The sequence below is a fragment of the Aotus nancymaae genome, unplaced genomic scaffold (genome assembly GCF_030222135.1).
Source record: "Aotus nancymaae isolate 86718 unplaced genomic scaffold, 86718_ANA_hifiasm-v0.15.2.pri h1tg000041l, whole genome shotgun sequence".
Taxonomy (NCBI): domain Eukaryota; kingdom Metazoa; phylum Chordata; class Mammalia; order Primates; family Aotidae; genus Aotus; species Aotus nancymaae.
Window position 1 is genome coordinate 29,645,708 of NW_026988455.1, and position 19,341 is coordinate 29,665,048.

General features: G+C 39.9%; 2 protein-coding genes across 4 annotated transcripts in view; one reads left to right on the forward strand and one right to left on the reverse strand.

Annotated features, from left to right (window-relative positions):
* The window catches only part of KIF27 (kinesin family member 27), an 88,487-nt gene that overhangs the window by 51,294 nt on the left and 17,852 nt on the right, over positions 1–19,341 (forward strand). For all 3 annotated transcript variants that reach the window (XM_012472134.2, XM_064361617.1, XM_064361616.1), the window contains exons 11-13: positions 10,703–10,816; positions 13,200–13,376; positions 17,676–17,891. In XM_012472134.2, coding sequence (XP_012327557.2) covers positions 10,703–10,816; positions 13,200–13,376; positions 17,676–17,891 — 507 coding nt within the window. The remainder of the gene's footprint in view (positions 1–10,702; positions 10,817–13,199; positions 13,377–17,675; positions 17,892–19,341) is intronic.
* LOC105730732 (large ribosomal subunit protein uL4-like) lies at positions 6,602–8,008 on the reverse strand. Its single transcript, XM_064361295.1, is given in 2 exon segments — positions 6,602–7,108; positions 7,111–8,008. Coding segments are annotated over 2 exon segments (1,257 nt in total). The 5' UTR covers positions 7,976–8,008; the 3' UTR covers positions 6,602–6,716.

Genomic DNA, 19,341 nt, shown 5'->3' on the forward strand with positions numbered 1-19,341 from the left:
TGTCCTGAATGTTTTTGTCTAGGTTTCCTTCTAGGGTTTTTATGGTGTTAGGTCTTATGTTTAAGTCTTTAATCCATCTGGAGTCAATTTTAGTGTAAGGTGTCAGGAAGGGGTCCAGTTTCTGCTTTCTGCATATGGCTAGCCAGTTTTCCCAACACCACTTATTGAACAGGGAATCCTTTCCCCATTGCTTGTTTTTATCAGGTTGGTCAAAGATCGGATGGTTGTAGTTATGTTGTGTTGCCTCCGACGCCTCTGCTCTGTTCCATTGGTCTATATCTCTGTTTTGGTACCAGTACCATGCTGTTTTGATTACTGTAGCCTTGTAGTATAGTTTGATGTCCAGTAGTGTGATGCCTCCCGCTTTGTTCTTTTTGCTTAGAATTGACTTGGCTATGCGGGCTCTCTTTTGGTTCCATATGAAGTTTAAGGTGGTTTTTTCCAGTTCTGTGAAGAAGGTCATTGGTAGCTTGATGGGGATAGCGTTGAATCTGTAAATTACTTTGGGCAGTATGGCCATTTTCACAATATTAATTCTTCCTAACCATGAACATGGAATGTTTCTCCGTCTGTTTGTGTCCTCTCTTATTTCGTTGAGCAGTGGTTTGTAGTTCTCCTTGAAGAGGTCCTTTACGTTCCTTGTTAGTTGTATTCCTAGGTATTTTATTCTCTTTGTAGCAATTGTGAATGGCAGTTCGTTCTTGATTTGGCTCTCTTTAAGTCTGTTATTGGTGTATAGGAATGCTTGTGATTTTTGTACATTGATTTTGTATACTGAGACTTTGCTGAAGTTGCTTATCAGTTTCAGGAGATTTTGGACTGAGATGATGGGGTCTTCTAGATATACAATCATGTCGTCTGCAAATAGAGACAATTTGACTTCCTCCTTTCCTAATTGAATACCCTTTATTTCTTTTTCTTGCCCGATTGCTCTGGCTAGAACTTCCAGTACTATATTGAATAGGACTGGTGACAGAGGGCATCCTTGTCTAGTGCCAGATTTCAAAGGGAATGCTTCCAGTTTTTGCCCGTTCAGTATGATATTGGCTGTTGGTTTGTCGTAAATAGCTTTTATTATTTTGAGATACGTTCTGTCGATACCTAGTTTATTGAGAGTTTTTAGCATAAAGGGCTGTTGAATTTTGTCAAAGGCCTTCTCTGCATCAATTGAGATAATCATGTGTTTTTTGTCTTTGGTTCTGTTTATGTGGTGAATTACATTTATAGACTTGTGTATATTGAACCAGCCTTGCATCCCCGGGATGAATCCTACTTGATCATGGTGGATAAGCTTTTTGATGTGCTGTTGTAATCGGCTCGCCAGTATTTTATTGAAGATTTTTGCATCTATGTTCATCATGGATATTGGCCTGTAGTTTTCTTTTCTTGTTGAGTCTCTGCTGGGTTTTGGTATCAGGATGATGTTGGTCTCATAAAATGATTTGGGAAGGATTCCCTCTTTTTGGATTATTTGGAATAGTTTCAGTAGGAATGGTACCAGTTCCTCTTTGTATGTCTGGTAGAATTCAGCCGTGAACCCATCTGGACCTGGGCTTTTTTTGGGTGGTAGGCTCTTAATTGCTGCCTTGACTTCAGACCTTGTTATTGGTCTATTCAGGGTTTCGACTTCTTCCTGGTTTAGGCTTGGGAGGAGGCAACTGTCCAGGAATTTATCCATTTCCTCCAGGTTTTCTAGTTTATGTGCATATAGTTGTTTGTAATAATCTCTGATGATGGATTGAATTTCTGTGGAATCTGTGGTGATATCCCCTTTGTCATTTTTTATTGCATCTATTTGGTTATTCTCTCTTTTCTTTTTTATTAATCTGGCTAGTGGTCTGTCTATTTTGTTGATCTTTTCAAAAAACCAGCTCCTGGATTTATTGATTTTTTGTAGGGTTTTTCGTGTCTCTATCTCCTTCAATTCTGCTTTGATCTTAATTATTTCTTGTCTTCTGCTAGGTTTTGAGTGTTTTTTGATCTTGCTCCTCTAGCTCTTTCAATTTTGATGATAGGGTGTCAATTTTAGATCTCTCCTTTCTTCTCATGTGGGCACTTATTGCTATATATTTTCCTCTAGAGACTGCTTTAAATGTGTCCCAGAGATTCTGGTATGTGGTGTCTTCGTTCTCGTTGGTTTTGAAGAACATCTTTATTTCTGCGTTCATTTCATTGTTTATCCAGTCAACATTCAGGAGAAAGTTGTTCATTTTCCATGGAGCTGTGCGGTTCTGGGTTGGTTTCTGAATTCTGAGTTCTAACTTGATTGCACTGTGGTCTGAGAGACTGTTTGTTATGGTTTCCGTTCTTTTGCATTTGCTGAGGAGTGATTTACTTCCAATTATGTGGTCAATTTTAGAGTAGGTGTGATGTGGTGCTGAGAAGAATGTATATTCTGTGGATTTGGGGTGGAGAGTTCTGTAAATGTCTATTAGGTTTGCTTGTTCCAGGTCTGAGTTCAAGTCCTGGATATCCTTGTTAATTTTCTGTCTCGTTGATCTGTCTAATATTGACAATGGTGTGCTGAAGTCTCCCACTATTATTGTGTGGGAGTGTAAGTCTCTTTGTAAGTCTTTAAGAACTTGCCTTATGTATCTGGGTGCTCCTGTATTAGGTGCATATATATTTAGGATCATTAGCTCTTCTTGTTGCATTGATCCTTTTACCATTATGTAATGTCCTTCTTTGTCCCTTTTGATCTTTGTTGCTTTAAAGTCTATTTTATCAGAGATGAGAATTGCAACTCCTGCTTTTTTTTGCTCTCCATTTGCTTGGTAAATCTTCCTCCATCCCTTTATTTTGAGCCTTTGTGTATCCTTGCATGTGAGATGGGTTTCCTGGTTACAGCACACTGATGGGTTTTGGCTTTTTATCCAATTTGCCAGTCTGTGTCTTTTGATTGGGGCATTTAGTCTGTTTACATTTAGGGTTAATATTGTTATGTGTGAATTTGATCCTGTCATTTTGATGCTAGCTGGCTGTTTTGCCCTTTGGTTGATGCAGATTCTTCATTGTGTTGGTGCTCTTTACCATTTCGTGTGTTTTTGGAGTGGCTGGTACTGGTTGTTCTTTTCTATGTGTAGTGCCTCCTTCCGGAGCTCTTGTAAAGCTGGTCTGATGGTGATGAAATCTGTGAGTACTTGCTTGTTCACAAAGGATTTTATTTTTCCTTCACTTATGAAGCTTAGTTTGGCTGGATATGAAATTCTGGGTTGAAAGTTCTTTTCCTTAAGGATGTTGAATATCGGCCCCCTCTCTCTTCTGGCCTGTAGGGTTTCTGCTGAGAGATCTGCTGTGAGTCTGATGGGCTTCCCTTTGTGGGTAACCCGACCTTTCACTCTGGCTGCCCTTAGTATTTTCTCCTTCATTTCAACCCTGGTGAATCTGATGATTATATGCCTCAGGGTTGCTCTTGTAGAGGAATATCTTTGTGGTGTTCTCTGTATTCCCTGGACTTGAATATTGGTCTGCCTTGCTAGGTTGGGGAAGTTCTCCTGGATAATATCCTGAAGAGTATTTTCCAGCTTGGATGCATTCTCTTCGTCACATTCAGGTACACCTATCAAACGTAGGTTAGATCTTTTCACATAATCCCATATTTCTTGTTGACTTTGTTCATTCCTTTTTACCCTGTTTTCTCTAATCTTGCCTTCTCGTTTTATTTCATTGAGTTGATCTTCGACCTCTGATATCCTTTCTTCTGCTTGGTCAGTTTGGCTGTTGAAACTTGTGCATGCTTCGCGAAGTTCTCGTGTTGTGTTTTTCAGCTCCATCAATTCGCTTATTTTCCTCTCTAAATTGTCCATTCTCGTTAGCATTTTGTCAAGTCTTTTTTCAAGGTTCTTAGTTTCTTTGCATTGGGTTAGAACATGTTCTTTTAGCTCACGGAAGTTTCTTACTATCCACTTTCTCAAAGCTGGTTCTGTCATTTCATCACACTCATTCTCCATCCAGTCTTGTTCCCTTGCTGGTGAGGTGTTGTGATCCCTTGTAGGAGGAGAAGTGTTCTGGTTTCGGGTGTTTTCATCCTTTTTGCGTTGGTTTCTTCCCATCTTTGTGGATTTATCCACCTGTTGACTTTGTAGTTGCTGTCTTTCTGATTTTGGTATTTTTAAGTCTGCAGCAGCAGAACTCATAAACCCCCCTTTCTTCCCCCCAGGTGTTCTGTCCCAGGGAGTTAGGGCTTTATGATTTTCCGCTGTGCGGTTGCTGTTTTCCCTGCCCACAAGGTGGCAGCCTAGTCACACTCAGCCTGCAGAGGCTTCGCTGAGCTGCTGTGGGCTCCGCCCAGCTTCCATGTGAACTTCCCTGCAGTCCTGTTTATATGGGTGTAGTTAGAACTGCTTCCGCTATGTTGGCCTGCCTCTGTAGTGACGGAGTCACTGTCGTGGCGGGTTGCCTTCGTAGATTGCCCTGGGAACTGCAGGGTGCCTCTGTAATGGAGGACGCCCCTCCTCCACAGAGCTGGACCGTCCCGGGTTCAGTTGTGTTTGCAGTGGCACTTTTTTTGCCCGGGAATCTCCTGGCTTGACTCCCTGTTTCAGCTCCCCTTGCTGGCTAAGAGGGGACACCGTCTCATCTGCACTGCCTCCGGAGCCACTGCTTCGGCTGAAACCGTGATTCTCAGATTCGTGGCGCTGGCCTGGCTCCCCGTTTCAGCTCCCCTTGCTGGCTTAGAGGGGACTCGGTCTCTCTCACTCTGTAGAGGGAGCCACTGCCCCAGGGCGCAGGGCTAGCGGCTGCGCCGTTCAAACCAGCAGCGCTGGTGACCCGTGGGGCTCCTCCGCCTGTTAATCTCCTGGTTTGTGGGCAGTAAAAATCCATCTGGAAATGTGGCGTCCACTCACCCTCTGTGCTTTCTCTCGGAGCTGCAATCCCGAGTTCCTCCTAACCGGCCATCTTGGATCACTCCACCCGGGCACTTTTTTTTTTTGAGACGGAGTCTCACTTTGTTACTTTGTTGCCCAGGCTGGAGGGCAGTGGTGAGATCTCGGCTCACTGCAACTTCTGCCTCCCTGGTTCAAGTGAATCTCCTGCCTCAGTCTCCCAAGTAGCTGGGATTACACATGCCTGCCACTACTACGTCCAGCTAATTTTTTCTTTTTTTGGTATTTTTAGTAGAGATGGGGTTTCACCATGTTGACCAGGCTGGTCTCGAACTTCTGACCTCGTGATCTGCCCGCCTCGGTCTCCCAAAGTGCTGGGATTACAGGTTTGAGCCACTGCACCTGGCTACTTTTTTTTTTTTTTTTTTGAAACAAGATCTTGCTCTGTTATCCAGGCTAGAGTGCAGTTGTATGATCACGGCTCACTGCAGCCTTGGCCTCCTGGGCTCAAGCAATCCTCCTGCCTCAGCCTCCTAAGTAGCTAGGACTTCAGGCACATGCTAGTGCACCTCACTAATTTTTTAATGTTTTTGTAGAGATAAGGTCTTACTGTGTTGCCCAGGCTGGTCTCGAACTCCTAGGCTGAAGTGGTCCTCCTGCCTCAGCCTCCCAAAATGCTGGTATTACAGGCATAAGCCACCGCACCTGGCCATTTAGGGCACTTTTATTCCATCTAGCCACATCTCTAATTCTAGTGAAATGACCCATTTATGGGGGATAGCAAGTATTCCAGAAAAAGGAACCAGACTGTCCCAAAGATACATTAATATATCCACTACATAATGCAAAAACAGAAAACCTGCTTACAGTCGTAAAAGATATTTTCTGTCTGTTTGGAGCTAACTTTCTGAAACTCCTGTCTGTCCCTTTTCTACTTGACTAAACCATTTCCAAAGAATAGTACAACTTCTGCATAGGTTTTCTTTAGAGCAGCAGTTCTTAACTGAGGTCCATGGATAGGCTTTGAAGAAAAGATGTGAGAACTCCTGAAATCATGGGTAGCAGTATGATCTTGAGCTTTTTAACAACCCATTTCCTCATCTATAAAATGGATTTTATAATAGTCCCTATATCACAGGATTGTTTCGAGGGCTAAATGGGATAATTAAACAGACATAAGAAGGCTAGCACAGTGCCTGGTACACAGTTATTTTAATATGTATAACAAAGATTACAATATAAGAAAAAAGGCTTTGTCTGGAGCAACATGTGGAAGATGGAATTAGAACTACTGCAGTGTACTTTTAAAGTGTATGTGGACAAACAGAAATAGTAGAGAGTCAACTCCATATAAGGTCACTTTATTTAAGGTCGCTTTATTTCATCATCCTGAAATTTCTAGGACTATAACGGGGCTAAATTATAGCTATGAACTAGAGCTAGGGAAGCATGAAGAACTATGGCAGCAAACATCATAGGGTCCACATTCACTCATCATTCAGATGGGTGTAAAATTTTTCTTTTATTTAGTCTGTAGCACCTGTCGTCTTTGTGAGTGCCCCTCTCCTCTTCTATCCACTTCATGATTATTGCTGGAAGTATGGTGGAAACTAATCAGATGTTCTCTCTGTTCAAACCTTATTCTGAAAATGTAAACACTTCCTTTAAATACTTCTCAGTTCTCTTGAATAAGAATGCTTAGTCTCTTAGCCTCTTGTTCCCTATGCTTCTCTCCCTAAGATGGCATCCAGTTGTATGTTATGGTTGGATGTCTAGGTTTTTTTTTTTTTTTTTTTTTTTTTTTTTCCCTCTGCCTGTTTGATCAGGTCTTTATTCAAAAGAAGCTGTCCAAAATGATTTGACCTTTATGGAATAATCAAATTTAAGAGTTTATGCAGCAGGCTTCTTTTCCTCTGTAGTGGGTTTCTTTTCTGCTGGCTTCTTTTCAAGGGCTGGTTTCTTGGTAGCTGCTGCCTTTTTTCCTACTGGAGGCTTCTTCTGCTTCTTATCACCAACAGCAGCCTTCTTTCCTTTCTTACCTACTACAACAGGCCTCTTGCCTGCAACTCCCTTCTCATCTGATTTGGATTCTAGTGCTGCTGCTGCCACGGCCGCCTTATCCACTCGGAGCTTGTGATTCCTGGCCTGGCGCAGAATGGTGTTTCGGCGCATGGTCTTTGCATATGGGTTTAGCTTCAACATGATTCTCAGGTTTTTCAGTGGGTTCTTCTTTAGGACTCTGCGATGAATCTTCTTGCATGGTGCTCGAAGGGCTCTTTGATCTCTGGGCTTTTCAAGATTCTGCTGAGATCTGTATTGATCATCTTGTGCATGGGGAGATTGTAGTTACTCTTGAAGGAAGCAGCTGTATGCCAAGTGCCATACAATTCATCTAACTTCCGGAAAGCACTTTCAGTCCAAATGCAGAAACGTCCCACATGCCCACCAGGAGCAAGTTTCAAAATGTTCAGTTTGCTTACATTAAGCAGAGTAATTCCAGGGATGTTTCTGAAGGCCTTGATGATACCATTATCCTCATTGTAGATGATGCAGGGGCCTCTGTGCTGGATACGGCGACGGTTTCTCATTTTGCCCTTGCCAGCTCTCATTCGCTGAGAGGCATAGACCTTTTTGATATCATTCCAGGCTTTAAGTTTCTTAAGAAGCAAAACAGCCTCCTTGGTCTTCTTGTAGCCTTCAACTTTATCTTCGACTACCAAAGGAAGTTCAGGAACTTCCTCAATACGATGACCTTTAGACATGGCCAGGGCAGAACAGATGGCTTATCGTTTTCGGGTTGTGTTCACTCTACGATGCCAACGGCGCCAGGTTTTGGTTGGTGCAAACATTCGGCCTCCACAACACATATTTCCAAAAGCACCCTGGCCAGAGCGGTGAGTCCCACCACCTCGAACTCTGGGAATTCGAGCCACAGCTCTGCCAGTACCCCAAGACTCAGCACTAGTCTGATGACCTGCTAATTCACTGACAGCATAGGGCTGTCTGTTGTTTTTGCGCAAGTTGGTGTGGACAAAGTTCACAATATCTGGTCGAATAGGAGCCTTGAATACAGCAGGCAAAGTGACATTTTTGCCAGATGACTCCCCCTTTTCGGAGTACACCGACATCAGTGGGCGAGCACGCGCCATGGCGGAGAGAAGAGACAGCCATGCCAGGTATATAGGTTTCTTTTATCCTATGCCTTGGAGTTGAGGAATGTGACCAGCAGGAAATTGTTCTCCCTTGTCCACCTTACCCTGCATCTGCTGCCCCGATGATGAAACGCCTGGCTGACATAAATCATAGTCTGGTCTTGCTTCTGGTTTAGAGCATGAGGGTGCTTTCCCTTCATCTCATCTCCCACTACCTGTATAAGCCCCTATTGAGGCTACTAGGCATTCTGTCTAGCTTGATAGCCCAGTGGCCTGTTCTTATACCCAGTTTGGGAGCCAGTTCTTTACAGTGACTACCTACATTAGCTCTCAACTCAGGATCCATGCTGCATGAGACCAAGGACTCCAATTAGGGTATCTTTCCTTTTTATTTTTTAAAGCAGGGTTTCACCATGTAGGTCAGGCTGGTCTCAAACTCCTGACCTCGTGATCCGCCCACCTTGGCCTCCCAAAGTGCTGGGATTACAGGCGTGAGCCACCGTGCCCAGCTGGGTGTCTTTCCTAATTGTACCTCTCTGCTCTTTCAGCAAGACTGGGCAATCATATATGGGTGTGGGGCTTCTGCACTGCAGTCTGCATTTTCTCTCCCAAATGAGTTAGGAGCACCTCTGTCTCCACTGATACCTTTACTTATCATCCTCCTTTCTGGACCAAAACTCAGAGGACAACTGGAAAACAAATCTTTCTTACTGTCTCTTTTCTCCTTTTTGCCATTCCCAGGGCTGGAGAACACTAGGCTTTTCTTTTACCTTCTATCAGTGCTTCTGAAATTACTTGTGGAGAAGGTATAGTTTTTATTTTGTTATAAATTTGTCACAGCCTAACACTTTTGTAAAACATGAATTAGTAGAATATTGAAATTTAAAATATACAAATAAAAGTCCATTTTAAAAATTATTAAAGTCATCAGACATAAAATTATTCTGTCAAATTGCTATAAAAGTATCTCAGCACTTTCAATTGTGTACTTACCTGTGGACTGGCCCACTTTGACTCAGGGCCTCCTTCCTGATTCCTGCTAAGCTTTAGTGATGGACATCATGAGCATTGTGCCTTTTTTTTTTTTTTTTGAGACACAGTCTCACTCTGTCACCCAGGCTGGAGTGCAATGGTGCAATCGTGGCTCACTGTAACCTCTGCCTCAGGTTCAAGTGATTCTTGTGTCTCAGCCTTCCGAGTAGCTGGGATTACAGGTGCACGCCCGGTTAATTTTTGTATTTTTATTAGAGACGGGGTTTCACCATGTTGGCCAGGCTGGTCTCGAACTCCTGACCTCAAGTGGTCAGCCCACCTCGGCCTCCCAAAGTGCTGGATTACAGGTGTTAGCCACCCTGCCTGGCCAACATTGAACCTGTTCTTGACCCTTGAGATGTGAATGGAGGCTGGGCGTGGTGGCTCACCCCTGTAATCCCAGCACTACCTGAGGTCAGGAGTTCAAGACCAGCCTGGCCACCATGGTGAAACCCCATTTCTACTGAAAAAAAAGAAAATACAAAAATTAGCCAGGTATGGTGGCACGCCTGTAATCCCAGCTACTCAGGAGGCTGAGGCATGAGAATTACTTGAAACCCAGGAAGCAGATGTTGCAGTGAGCCAAGATTGTGCCATTGCACTCCAGTCTGGGCGACAGAGTGAGACTCTCTGAGTCAAAAAAAAACATGATGGATGGAAACTAAAGAATCTGGAAAATAAGCTTCATAAGACCATGATCTGTCTTCTAAGGCTATTGTCATAGTGCAAACTCCCATTTTTGAACACCAGATATTGAACATTTCTTTTTCCATTTCTACTATAATAAATTTTAATATACCCACAGCAGATGGATGTCTTAGGTGGATAACCTATGAAGGTAATAAGCTCAGAAAGGCAGAAGAGAAAAACCCACTTATAATTTCAGACTCTTATCCCTATTGTGCTAATTTGTAACACTCACAAAGAATGAAAAAAATCCTCAGTTTTGTTAGTATATCCTAATTTTTGCAGTTACATTTTATTGCCTCAGTGAGCGCTAACATTCCTTTCTTCTTGGTTATGTTAATTGCCCTGGGCTGATCACTATACATTATATGTATTGAAATATTACTACGTCCTCATGAATATGTACAATTATTGTTTGTCAACTAAAAATTAAGGCTGAGCTTGGTGACTCATGCCTGTAATCCCAGAACTTTAGGAAGTTGAGGCCAGAGGATCACTGAAGGCCAGGAGAATCACTGGAGATCAGCCTGGGCAACAAAGTGAGACCCCATCTCTACAAAAAATTTTTTAAAAATTAGCTGGATGTGGTGGTGCATGCCTGTAGTCCTAGCTACTTGGCAGGCTCTGAGAGGATTACTTGAGCCCAGGAGCTCGAGGTTACAGTGAGCTGTGATCATGCTATTGCCCTCTAGTCTAGGTGACAGAGTGAGACTCTATCTCTGAAAAACTTTTTTAAACAAAAAAACTCCACATTATTTTCTTCTCAAATAGCCCCAACTATCATCTACTCATTTTCTCTTTCTGTGACTAAGCAAGTAAATGTTAAGAAAATGTGGCTGGATGGCTTGAGCCCAGGAGTTTGAGGCTGATTGTACCACTGCACTCCAGCCTGGGTGACAGAGTGAGACCTTGTCTCCAAAAAAAAGAAAAGAAAAAAATTATCTGCATACTTAATGATGGTCAGGTGTAAAAGCAGTAAGGTGTTTTCAATTTCTTTTTCTATAGGAACTACAGTTAAAAACAGGACAGGAAGACGGTCTAAAACCGAAAGCTGAGGACCCTGATGCATGTAACTTGAAAAGGAGAAAAGGTTCGTTTGGAAGTATAGACCAACTCCAGGTTTGTCAATTCTACTTAGTGTTTCCTGGTTTCTCTTCAATCTGATGGTTGTCTAAATAGAGGTAAACTCACACCTGTAATCTTAGCACTTTTGGAGGCCAAGGTGGGTGGATTGCCTGAGGTCAGGAGTTCAAGACCAGCCCAGTCAACATGGTAAAATCCTATCTCTACTAAAAATACAAAAATTAGCCAGGCATGGTTGTGGGCGCCTGTAATCACAGCTACTTGAGAGGCTGAGGCAAGAGAATCACTTGAACCCGGGAGGTGGAGGTTGCAATGAGCTGAGACTGTGCCATTGCACTCCAGCCTGAGTAACGAGCAAAACTCCCTAGACAGACAGACAGACAGACAGACAGACAGACAGACAGACAGACAGATGTAAAAACTGGCGGACTCTGAATAAAGCTTTTAAACACTAAACTCTTTGCCATCCGAATGCAAAATTTCTGGTATTTGTTTTGAAACTTTATTATTTTTCTTTTCTTAAATTTTAGATTCAGGGATACATGTGCAGGTTTATTATATTGTGTGATGCTAAGATTTGGACTTCTAATAATGGGTATATTGTGTGATGCTAAGATTTGGACTTATAATAATCCTGTTGCCCAAGTAGTGAAACTTTTATGATTACAAAATTATTTTCTCATCCAGAAATGTGCTATATTTTTTTTGCTCTCTCAGCAAAATAAATATATTCTTATTTCAGTAGAAATGAGTTTATTTGAATGTTATAGACTATAAATTGAAATCCATGTTCACTGGATTGTATTTATTCCTATCTCATGAAGACAAATATATTTCTAAAAATCAGAGCTCTATATTCAAATAAAACCAAATTGTATATGTACTTATATATTAAAAAGCCATTACTTTAGTGCCACCTTTTAAAAAGAAAGTCATAATCTACAAACTAATTTCAAAGTTCAAAGAAAGTGAAATTGTAAATTTTATATAAGAAGAAAATATTGTATTTAAAATATCCAGAATGTAATTAAATCTACCTTACTTTAGAAAGATTTATTCTCTCTTCATAAATTTTACATTACATTTTATTAGTGACATTTAATAGTGACATGGATGCATTCCTACACACACCCATTCCACCTAGAAATGTCATTACCAGTTGTAATTTTTTAGTTTTTTTCCTTTTAAGTGGAGCTTAAAAAGAATCTCTTACTCATCTTTCAAACCCCACTCACAGTTTAGGAATGTTTATAGAATACGTTTAAGTTACTTGCTAGACTTCATAGGGTCTCCTCCTGGAGTATCTAAGGATATAACAAAACTAGCATTTTTATAGTTGTTCTTTCTGTTCCTAGTAATTGTAGAGCTACTATAATTAGGCTCCAGTGTTACCTGGACATGATAGTGCTTAAAAGATCATACTATTAATATCTTGGTATTATTGGAAGACTGAAGAGCTATGCATCTTCTTTGCCTTGGCCATTTTGCTCTCTTTTTCTCATATGTCTTCACTGTGTCATTGTATTATAGATTTCTAGGAACCCTTCCTATAAGGTTCATGAAGGACTAGGAAATAATACTATATTGTTTTCTTTTCCTATTTATTTGTTGTTTTGGTGGCAGTGCTTCATTACTGTGTCCATTTGGTAGAGTTCCTTTTCAACAGTCATATTCCATCTATATTTATGTTTGTACTTGTTTCTAGGTATCTTTAATTCAAGAGAGTACTAAGATGTTTGTTTTGGAGATCTTTTCAGCAGTTTTTTATTTTTGTTTTTTTCTTTTTTTAAAAAAAATAATTATTTGAAGTTGACAAGCTACAATGCAAATTGGGTTTCCTTCCATGCTCTATCTTCTGTGTCTTCCACTGTGTGTATTCATTTATTCACTTCATTGATTGACTGAATCAGGCATTCATTCACTCATTCATTTAACATTTTATTGAATGCCTGCTGTGGTCCAGGCAATATACCAGGCATGTGGATAGACAGGTAAAAACTACAGTCCCTGCAATCATCAAGGAGCTCAAGTTGGGAGATAGATAGTAGAGCAACCACTAGCGTAAGTGCGAATGATGGAAGTATGCACCACTTATGCACCACTATAATAGAGAAAAGACTCCCAACATGTTCTTATTATAGGCATAGAAAATTATCAGCCCTTTCTTTGTCAGACTAAAAAATCCCAGACTGTTTAACATATCTGGGGAGTAAATTTTAATTCTTTATAAAACAACCTAGCTACATCTTGACTAGAACTACTGATGTCTTTAGTAGTTCAGATGGGAACATGAGTTACTCTGAGTGATAGTTTTTAAATGTTCATTAAAGAGATTTCAGCCAATCTGAAATTATGTTATCATGTAATTTTTATGGCAGAAGGAAAAGCAAGTAACTTTTTTTTTTAAATTTTAATGTAGAAATTGGATGAGCAAAAGAAATTGTTAGATGAAGAAGTAGAGAAAGTTCTGAACCAACGCCAAGAATTAGAGGAGCTGGATGAAGACTTAAAGAAACTAGAGGCCATAGTTTCTAAGAAGGAGGCCCTGTTACAGGAGAAAAGTCACCTGGAAAATAAGAAATTGAGATCTAGTCAGGTATTCTGTTTAACATGCTACTTGATTCTGGTTGTAAACCACTCCCCGCTCCCCACTAGGATGGCTATAATCAGAAAACAGATAATAAGAAATGTGGGGGAAGAGGTGGAGAAATTGGGACCTTCATACACTGCTGGTGAAATTGGAAAATGGTATAATTGCTTTGGATAACCATCTTGTAGTTCCTCAAAAGGCTAAACTTTGTGACCCCGTAATCCCACTCCTAGAGAGAGAGAGAGAGAGAGATACTATATGACCCAGTAATCCCACTCCTAGAGAGAGATTTCTATATGTATGTCTCCATGAGAAATGAAAGCACACAAAAACTTGAACATGAACATTCATAGTAACATTATTCATAATAGCTAAAAACTGAAAACAACACAAATGTTCATCAAGTGATGAATGGATAAACAAACTGATTATCCATACAATAGCTTATTATTTGACAATAGAAAGGAATTAACTGCTGATATATACAATAACATGGATGAACCTTGAAAACCTATGGTAAGTGAAAAAAGCCAGTCACAAAAAAAAAAAAACACCTTTGTATAACACCATTTATATCAAGTGTCCAGAATAGGCAATTCCATTTCTGTTCAGAAACAAAAAGTAGAATAGTGGTTACCTAGTGTTGGTGGGGGATTGGGGAGGAAATAGAAGGCATACTAATAGGTGTGGGGTTTCTTATTTTGAGGGGTGATGAAAATGTAAAATTGATTGTGGTGATGGTTGCTTAACTGTGAATATACTAAAACCACTGAGTTATATACTTTGAACTGGTGAATTGTATGGTATGTAGATCATATCTCCTTAAAGCTATTACATTTTTTGAAAATCCATAAAGGGGAAAAGACAGTAGAGGAGATAACAGAAAACAAAAGATTACAAAGAAAGAAAAGATAGAAAGCAAATAGATGAGAGGTTATTAACTTAGCAGAACAGAAGATACTGCAATCCAAGAACCTAGAGAGATACAAATGAGAGCTAGGCCAAGATCCTATATATATATATGCTTTCACCACACATCTTATCAGCTTTTTAATACCTGACTCTGAAATGTGATGGGCATTTTAGGAATGCTTTAGATGTTTTCCTTTTTTAAAAATAACCGCTTTAGAGAGATGTAATTCACATAGAACATCAAAAAGACTCAGAAATTAAGGAACCAAAATTTTCAGAAGTCAGGAGTAGCATAAAAATGAAAACGGCATAGTCAGGAAACTATTTTTTCTCATTCTGTGACCGATTTATTTTCTGAAGATTGAACCAGGCACAGCAAAGTTTGTGGTAAGTCAAAAAACTCCAAATAGGGAATGAATGCAAGTCTGTACATGAATTGTGAAACATCTCTTTCCTAATCTGTGCTTAGATCCAAAAACACTGGCAGCCAGATTTATACTTCCTAGAAGTATAAATTGGCATATTTTCTGAAACATCTAAAAAGATATAAAAACACTTAAATTTGGGAGCCCCCAACTAAGTGGCTGTCAGATATGCTATCATCGCAGATCTTATCAGCTTTTCGATACCTAACTCTGAAATAGGATGGACATTTCAGGAATGCCACTATTAAAGACAGAGAACAAAACAAAAAGAAAAAATGAACTCAGACATTAGAGCAAGAAGCTGAAAAGACTTCACAGAAATCTTAATATCCTCAACGTGCTAAAAGATGACTATAAAGAACTACAAGTTGTTAAAAACATGAAATAACTCTTTGAAATTAAAAGAGTTGGAGGATAGGCTGGGCACAGTGGCTCATGCCTGTAATCCCAGCACTTTGGGAGGCCAAGGTCGGGATCACCAGAGGTCAGTAGTTTGACATCAGCCTGACCAACATGGTGAAACCTCATCTCCTTTAGAAATACAAAAATTAGCCAGGTGTGGTTGGGGCACCTGTAATCCCAGGTACTTGGGATGCAAAGGCAGAAGAATCGCTTGAACCTCGGAGGCAGAGGTTGCAGTGAGCCGAGACTGCCATTGTACTCCAGCCAGGGCAACAAGAGCAAAACTCTATCTCAAAAAAAAAAAGAGTTGGAGGATAAAGTTGAGAAAATATCCCAAAAAGTAAGTAAAAATATAAGTTAATAGAAAGTAGGAGAAAAACATTTTTAATTGGCAGATAAATCTGGGAAACCCAAGATCCAAGTAATGGGAATTCCAGAAAGATACAACAGAGAAAACAGAAGAGAGAATATCATCAAAGTCATCATATAAAAATTTTTCTTGGCTAGGCACAGTAGTTCACACCTGTAATCCTAGCACTTTGGGAGGCTCAGGCAGGTTGATTGCGAGGTCAAGGAATCAAGATCATCCTAGCCAACGTGGTGAAACCCTGTCTCTCCTAAAAATACAAAAGTTAGCTGGGTGTGGTGGTGTACACCTCTAGTCCTAAGTACTCGGGAGGCTGAGGCAGGAGAATTGCTTGAACTGGGGAGGCAGAGGTTTCAGTGAGCGAAGATCTCACCACTGCACTCTAGTGAGGGTGACAGAGTGAGACTCTGTCTCAAAAAAAAAATTAACACTAGTAATGTGAAGCTCTACACTGAAGTAGCCCAGCAAAATGAGTATCTAAAACATACCATTGTGAAGATTTGCATACACTGACTAAGGAAAAAAGAAGGTCCTGAAACCTTCTAGACAAAAAAAACTACTTGTAAATCTCAAGAATCAGAATGGCATTGGACTTCTCAGCTTTCCTCATTAGAAGTTTAAAGATCTGAAGCAGTCTTCAAACTCCTGAGGAAAATTATGTCTAATAAAATAATTTTCTTCTTAGCCAAACTCTCAATCAAATGTGAAGCTAGAATAAGGTCATTTTTAGGTTAAAAAATTTGTATATCCCATCAAGTCCAAGGAAACTACTAGAGAATGTGCTCCACAAAAATAAGGGCACAAACTATGAAAAAGGAAGACTCAGTATTCTGAAAATGTGCTCCAACATGGAAAGTCTCAGGAAATACCAAAGGGAAGACCCAGGACAACTGGTCCAATGTGGAGCAGGAGGATGAATGCTCCAGGCAAAATGTTGCCAGAAAAGAATAGATTGAAAAGATTTCCTGATAAGTTTGATCAAATGAAAAAGTGTTGAGAGGAATTTTGTAGTTCTGTTGGAGAAGAATTAGCTATAAGGTGCAATAAAAAGTTGTATCAAAACAGAAGCATGATCATTTCACACTAGATCATTCACCTTTAATAAAATCACAGTTTTTTTTAAGTAAAAACTGTAATATAACTTATATTGGGAGAATGGAGAAGTAGAGTAGGTATAGGGGTGCTAAATCTTTATCTCTCATAATACATAGTCAATAGACAATGTCTAAAATTGACAGTGCCATTTAGAAACATGCCATAAACACCGGAAGAACCAACTGAAAAGGTTGGAGGTGGCTGTCTGGGAGTAGGATTCAGTTAAAAGCTTGGGGGAAGGGAATGCGTTTTTAAAATTATAAACCTTATGAAAGTGTGTGTTTATATGATAAACCTTATGGTAGTATATACAAATAATTACTATGAAAAATATTTTACAGATTACCTGAAATTTGACCACAATGAACATCTCCATAAATCTGGCCATATTTTCTCGTTAGAATGAAATAAGAGCAAAAACAAATTATATGTTTAAGCCAACCAATCATATGTTTAAACACACCAAATCTCAACCCCTAGGAAATTGTAACATAATTCTACAATGTAGAATGTAAGCCAAGAAAGAAAAGTTCATTTAGAAAATAGTAAAAAGAAAAATACTGCCTCTGAAAACCTAGTCAAGGAAATTCTTGGTAGTAAACTCAGAGTTTAAATAGACATTTTTAAAAAAAGGCATTCAACTTAAGATTGTAGAAAATGAACACCCCGGCTGGGTGCGGTGGCTCACACGTATAATTCCAGCACTTTGGGGCGGCCAAGGCAGGTCAATCATCCAAGATCAGGAATTCGAGACCAGTCTGGCCAACATGGTAAAACCCCAACTCTACTAAAAATACAAAAAATTAGCCAGGTGGCAGGCACCTGTAATCCCAGCTACTTGAGGGGGCTGAGGCAGAAGAATCCCATGAACCTGGGAAGCAGAGGTTGCAGTGAGCCGAGGTCACGCCAACAGAGCAAGACTCCATCTCAAAAACAAAAAAAGAAAAGTGAACACCCCTCTCCCTCAAAAAGATCCACGGGAGCAAACAATAATGTAAAAACTAAAAATATATTTAGCAATTTTCTCTATGTTTTTCCTAATTTTTATGCTGTCTAGATTTCTAGTAACTATTTTTGGGATGTCTGGTGGGTTGTATCTTTTAGGCCTTAAACACAGATAGTTTGAAAATATCAACTCGCCTGAACTTACTGGAACAAGAATTGTCTGAAAAGAATGTACAGCTTCAGAGCAGCACAGCTGAGGAGAAAATAAAGATTTCAGAACAAGTGGAAGCCCTCCAGAAAGAAAAGGATCAGCTCCAGAGACAAAGACACAGTGTGGATGAAAAACTTAAGAATGGTAGAGTGCTATCACCTGAAGTAAGTCAGTATTCTTTGGAACTGGAGATGCTGTATGATGGATCACTTGAGTGATTTCCTCAGTCTTTTTCACATAATCATAAATATGATAAATTTGGTAAACTTGGTTCCTTGAGATTTTGTCAGATGTAGTGAGTTCACTTGGCACTTACTTGGACCACAAACCATGCTTGACTAGAGACTGAGATATCCTTATATAGTGGTCCCTGGACATGGCCCCTTCCTGGCATTGCCAGGCATTTGGAAACTCTTATTTTCCTTAAGTATATTTGCCTCCTCAGCTGGGGTTTCTCGTCTGAAATCACAGAACATAGAAAGTGATTTGAGGGACTCTACTGGAGGGCACGTGACTTTTCTCTACATATTTCTTGAATAATACTAGGTAATTTATTACATACAACAGATGCCTAAAGAATTAGGGGTTAATTCCTTCCATGAAACCTTGGTCGAGAAGGCCCAATGTCCATACTATGTCCAGCCAAATAGATGCATAAAATTCTAATCCCAGCAAAAGACCTTTTAGCTATAGTTTTTATTTAGGAAGCATATGGCTCCTTTCACCTTTATTTTTTAAAACTATGTAAAAGATGATTTATTTACGGGCTGTCAAATTGCCCTAGACTTTGTCTTTTTTCAAAATTTTAAATCAGTTGGCAGTGGTACCTGTACCTTACTTCGTCAGACAAAGATGAATTTTTGGACTTGAACTTCCTCTGCAAATATTTGTTGTTGTCTTATCATCACCAAAGCAAGGGACAATTACTAAGAGAAGGTGAATAGCTGAGAATCACACACAGTGGTGAATCTTGTAGTGTTTTACTTTGGAGCAAATGAGAGGAAGTTTAGGGGGATAGGAGGAAGGATAACACTAGATTGTTGCTCATTGAATTGATGAAAGCATTGATTTACAAATCCCTTGATTGGGGGCTAAGTGGCAGTTGAAAGGAACATTATAGGACCTCTACTGCCCTGTTTTATAACTTAAGCTGGGTGGCTGTGCAGAGGATCAGAGAGCCAGGCTGTCCGCCCAGGGTGTTAAATTGGAGCCCCAGGCTTATAGATCTGAAGATTTGACAGCCTAAGATATATCAGAATTCAAATATTTAAGGAATTCTGCCTGCCCATGACTATTACTAAGCTCTATGAAGAAGCAAAAAAAAAAAAAAAAGTAGTATATTTCTCTTGAGAAATTCATACTCTATTTGGGAAAATCAGAAAACTAAACTCTGAAGGATATTGAAAATCAAATTGTGGATAATGTATTACAGCTATACTTCTTACATTATTTATTCAAAGCAATGAAGTGATCTTTTGGGGGAAGATTCATCAAGGCAGCCTCAGTGGATCAGAATCTTGAGCTGGATTATGAAAAACATGATATGTACTGGCAGATATGAGAAAGAAGTTCATTTTAGATAGAACATCATTAAATAAGGCGCAGAGATGGGAA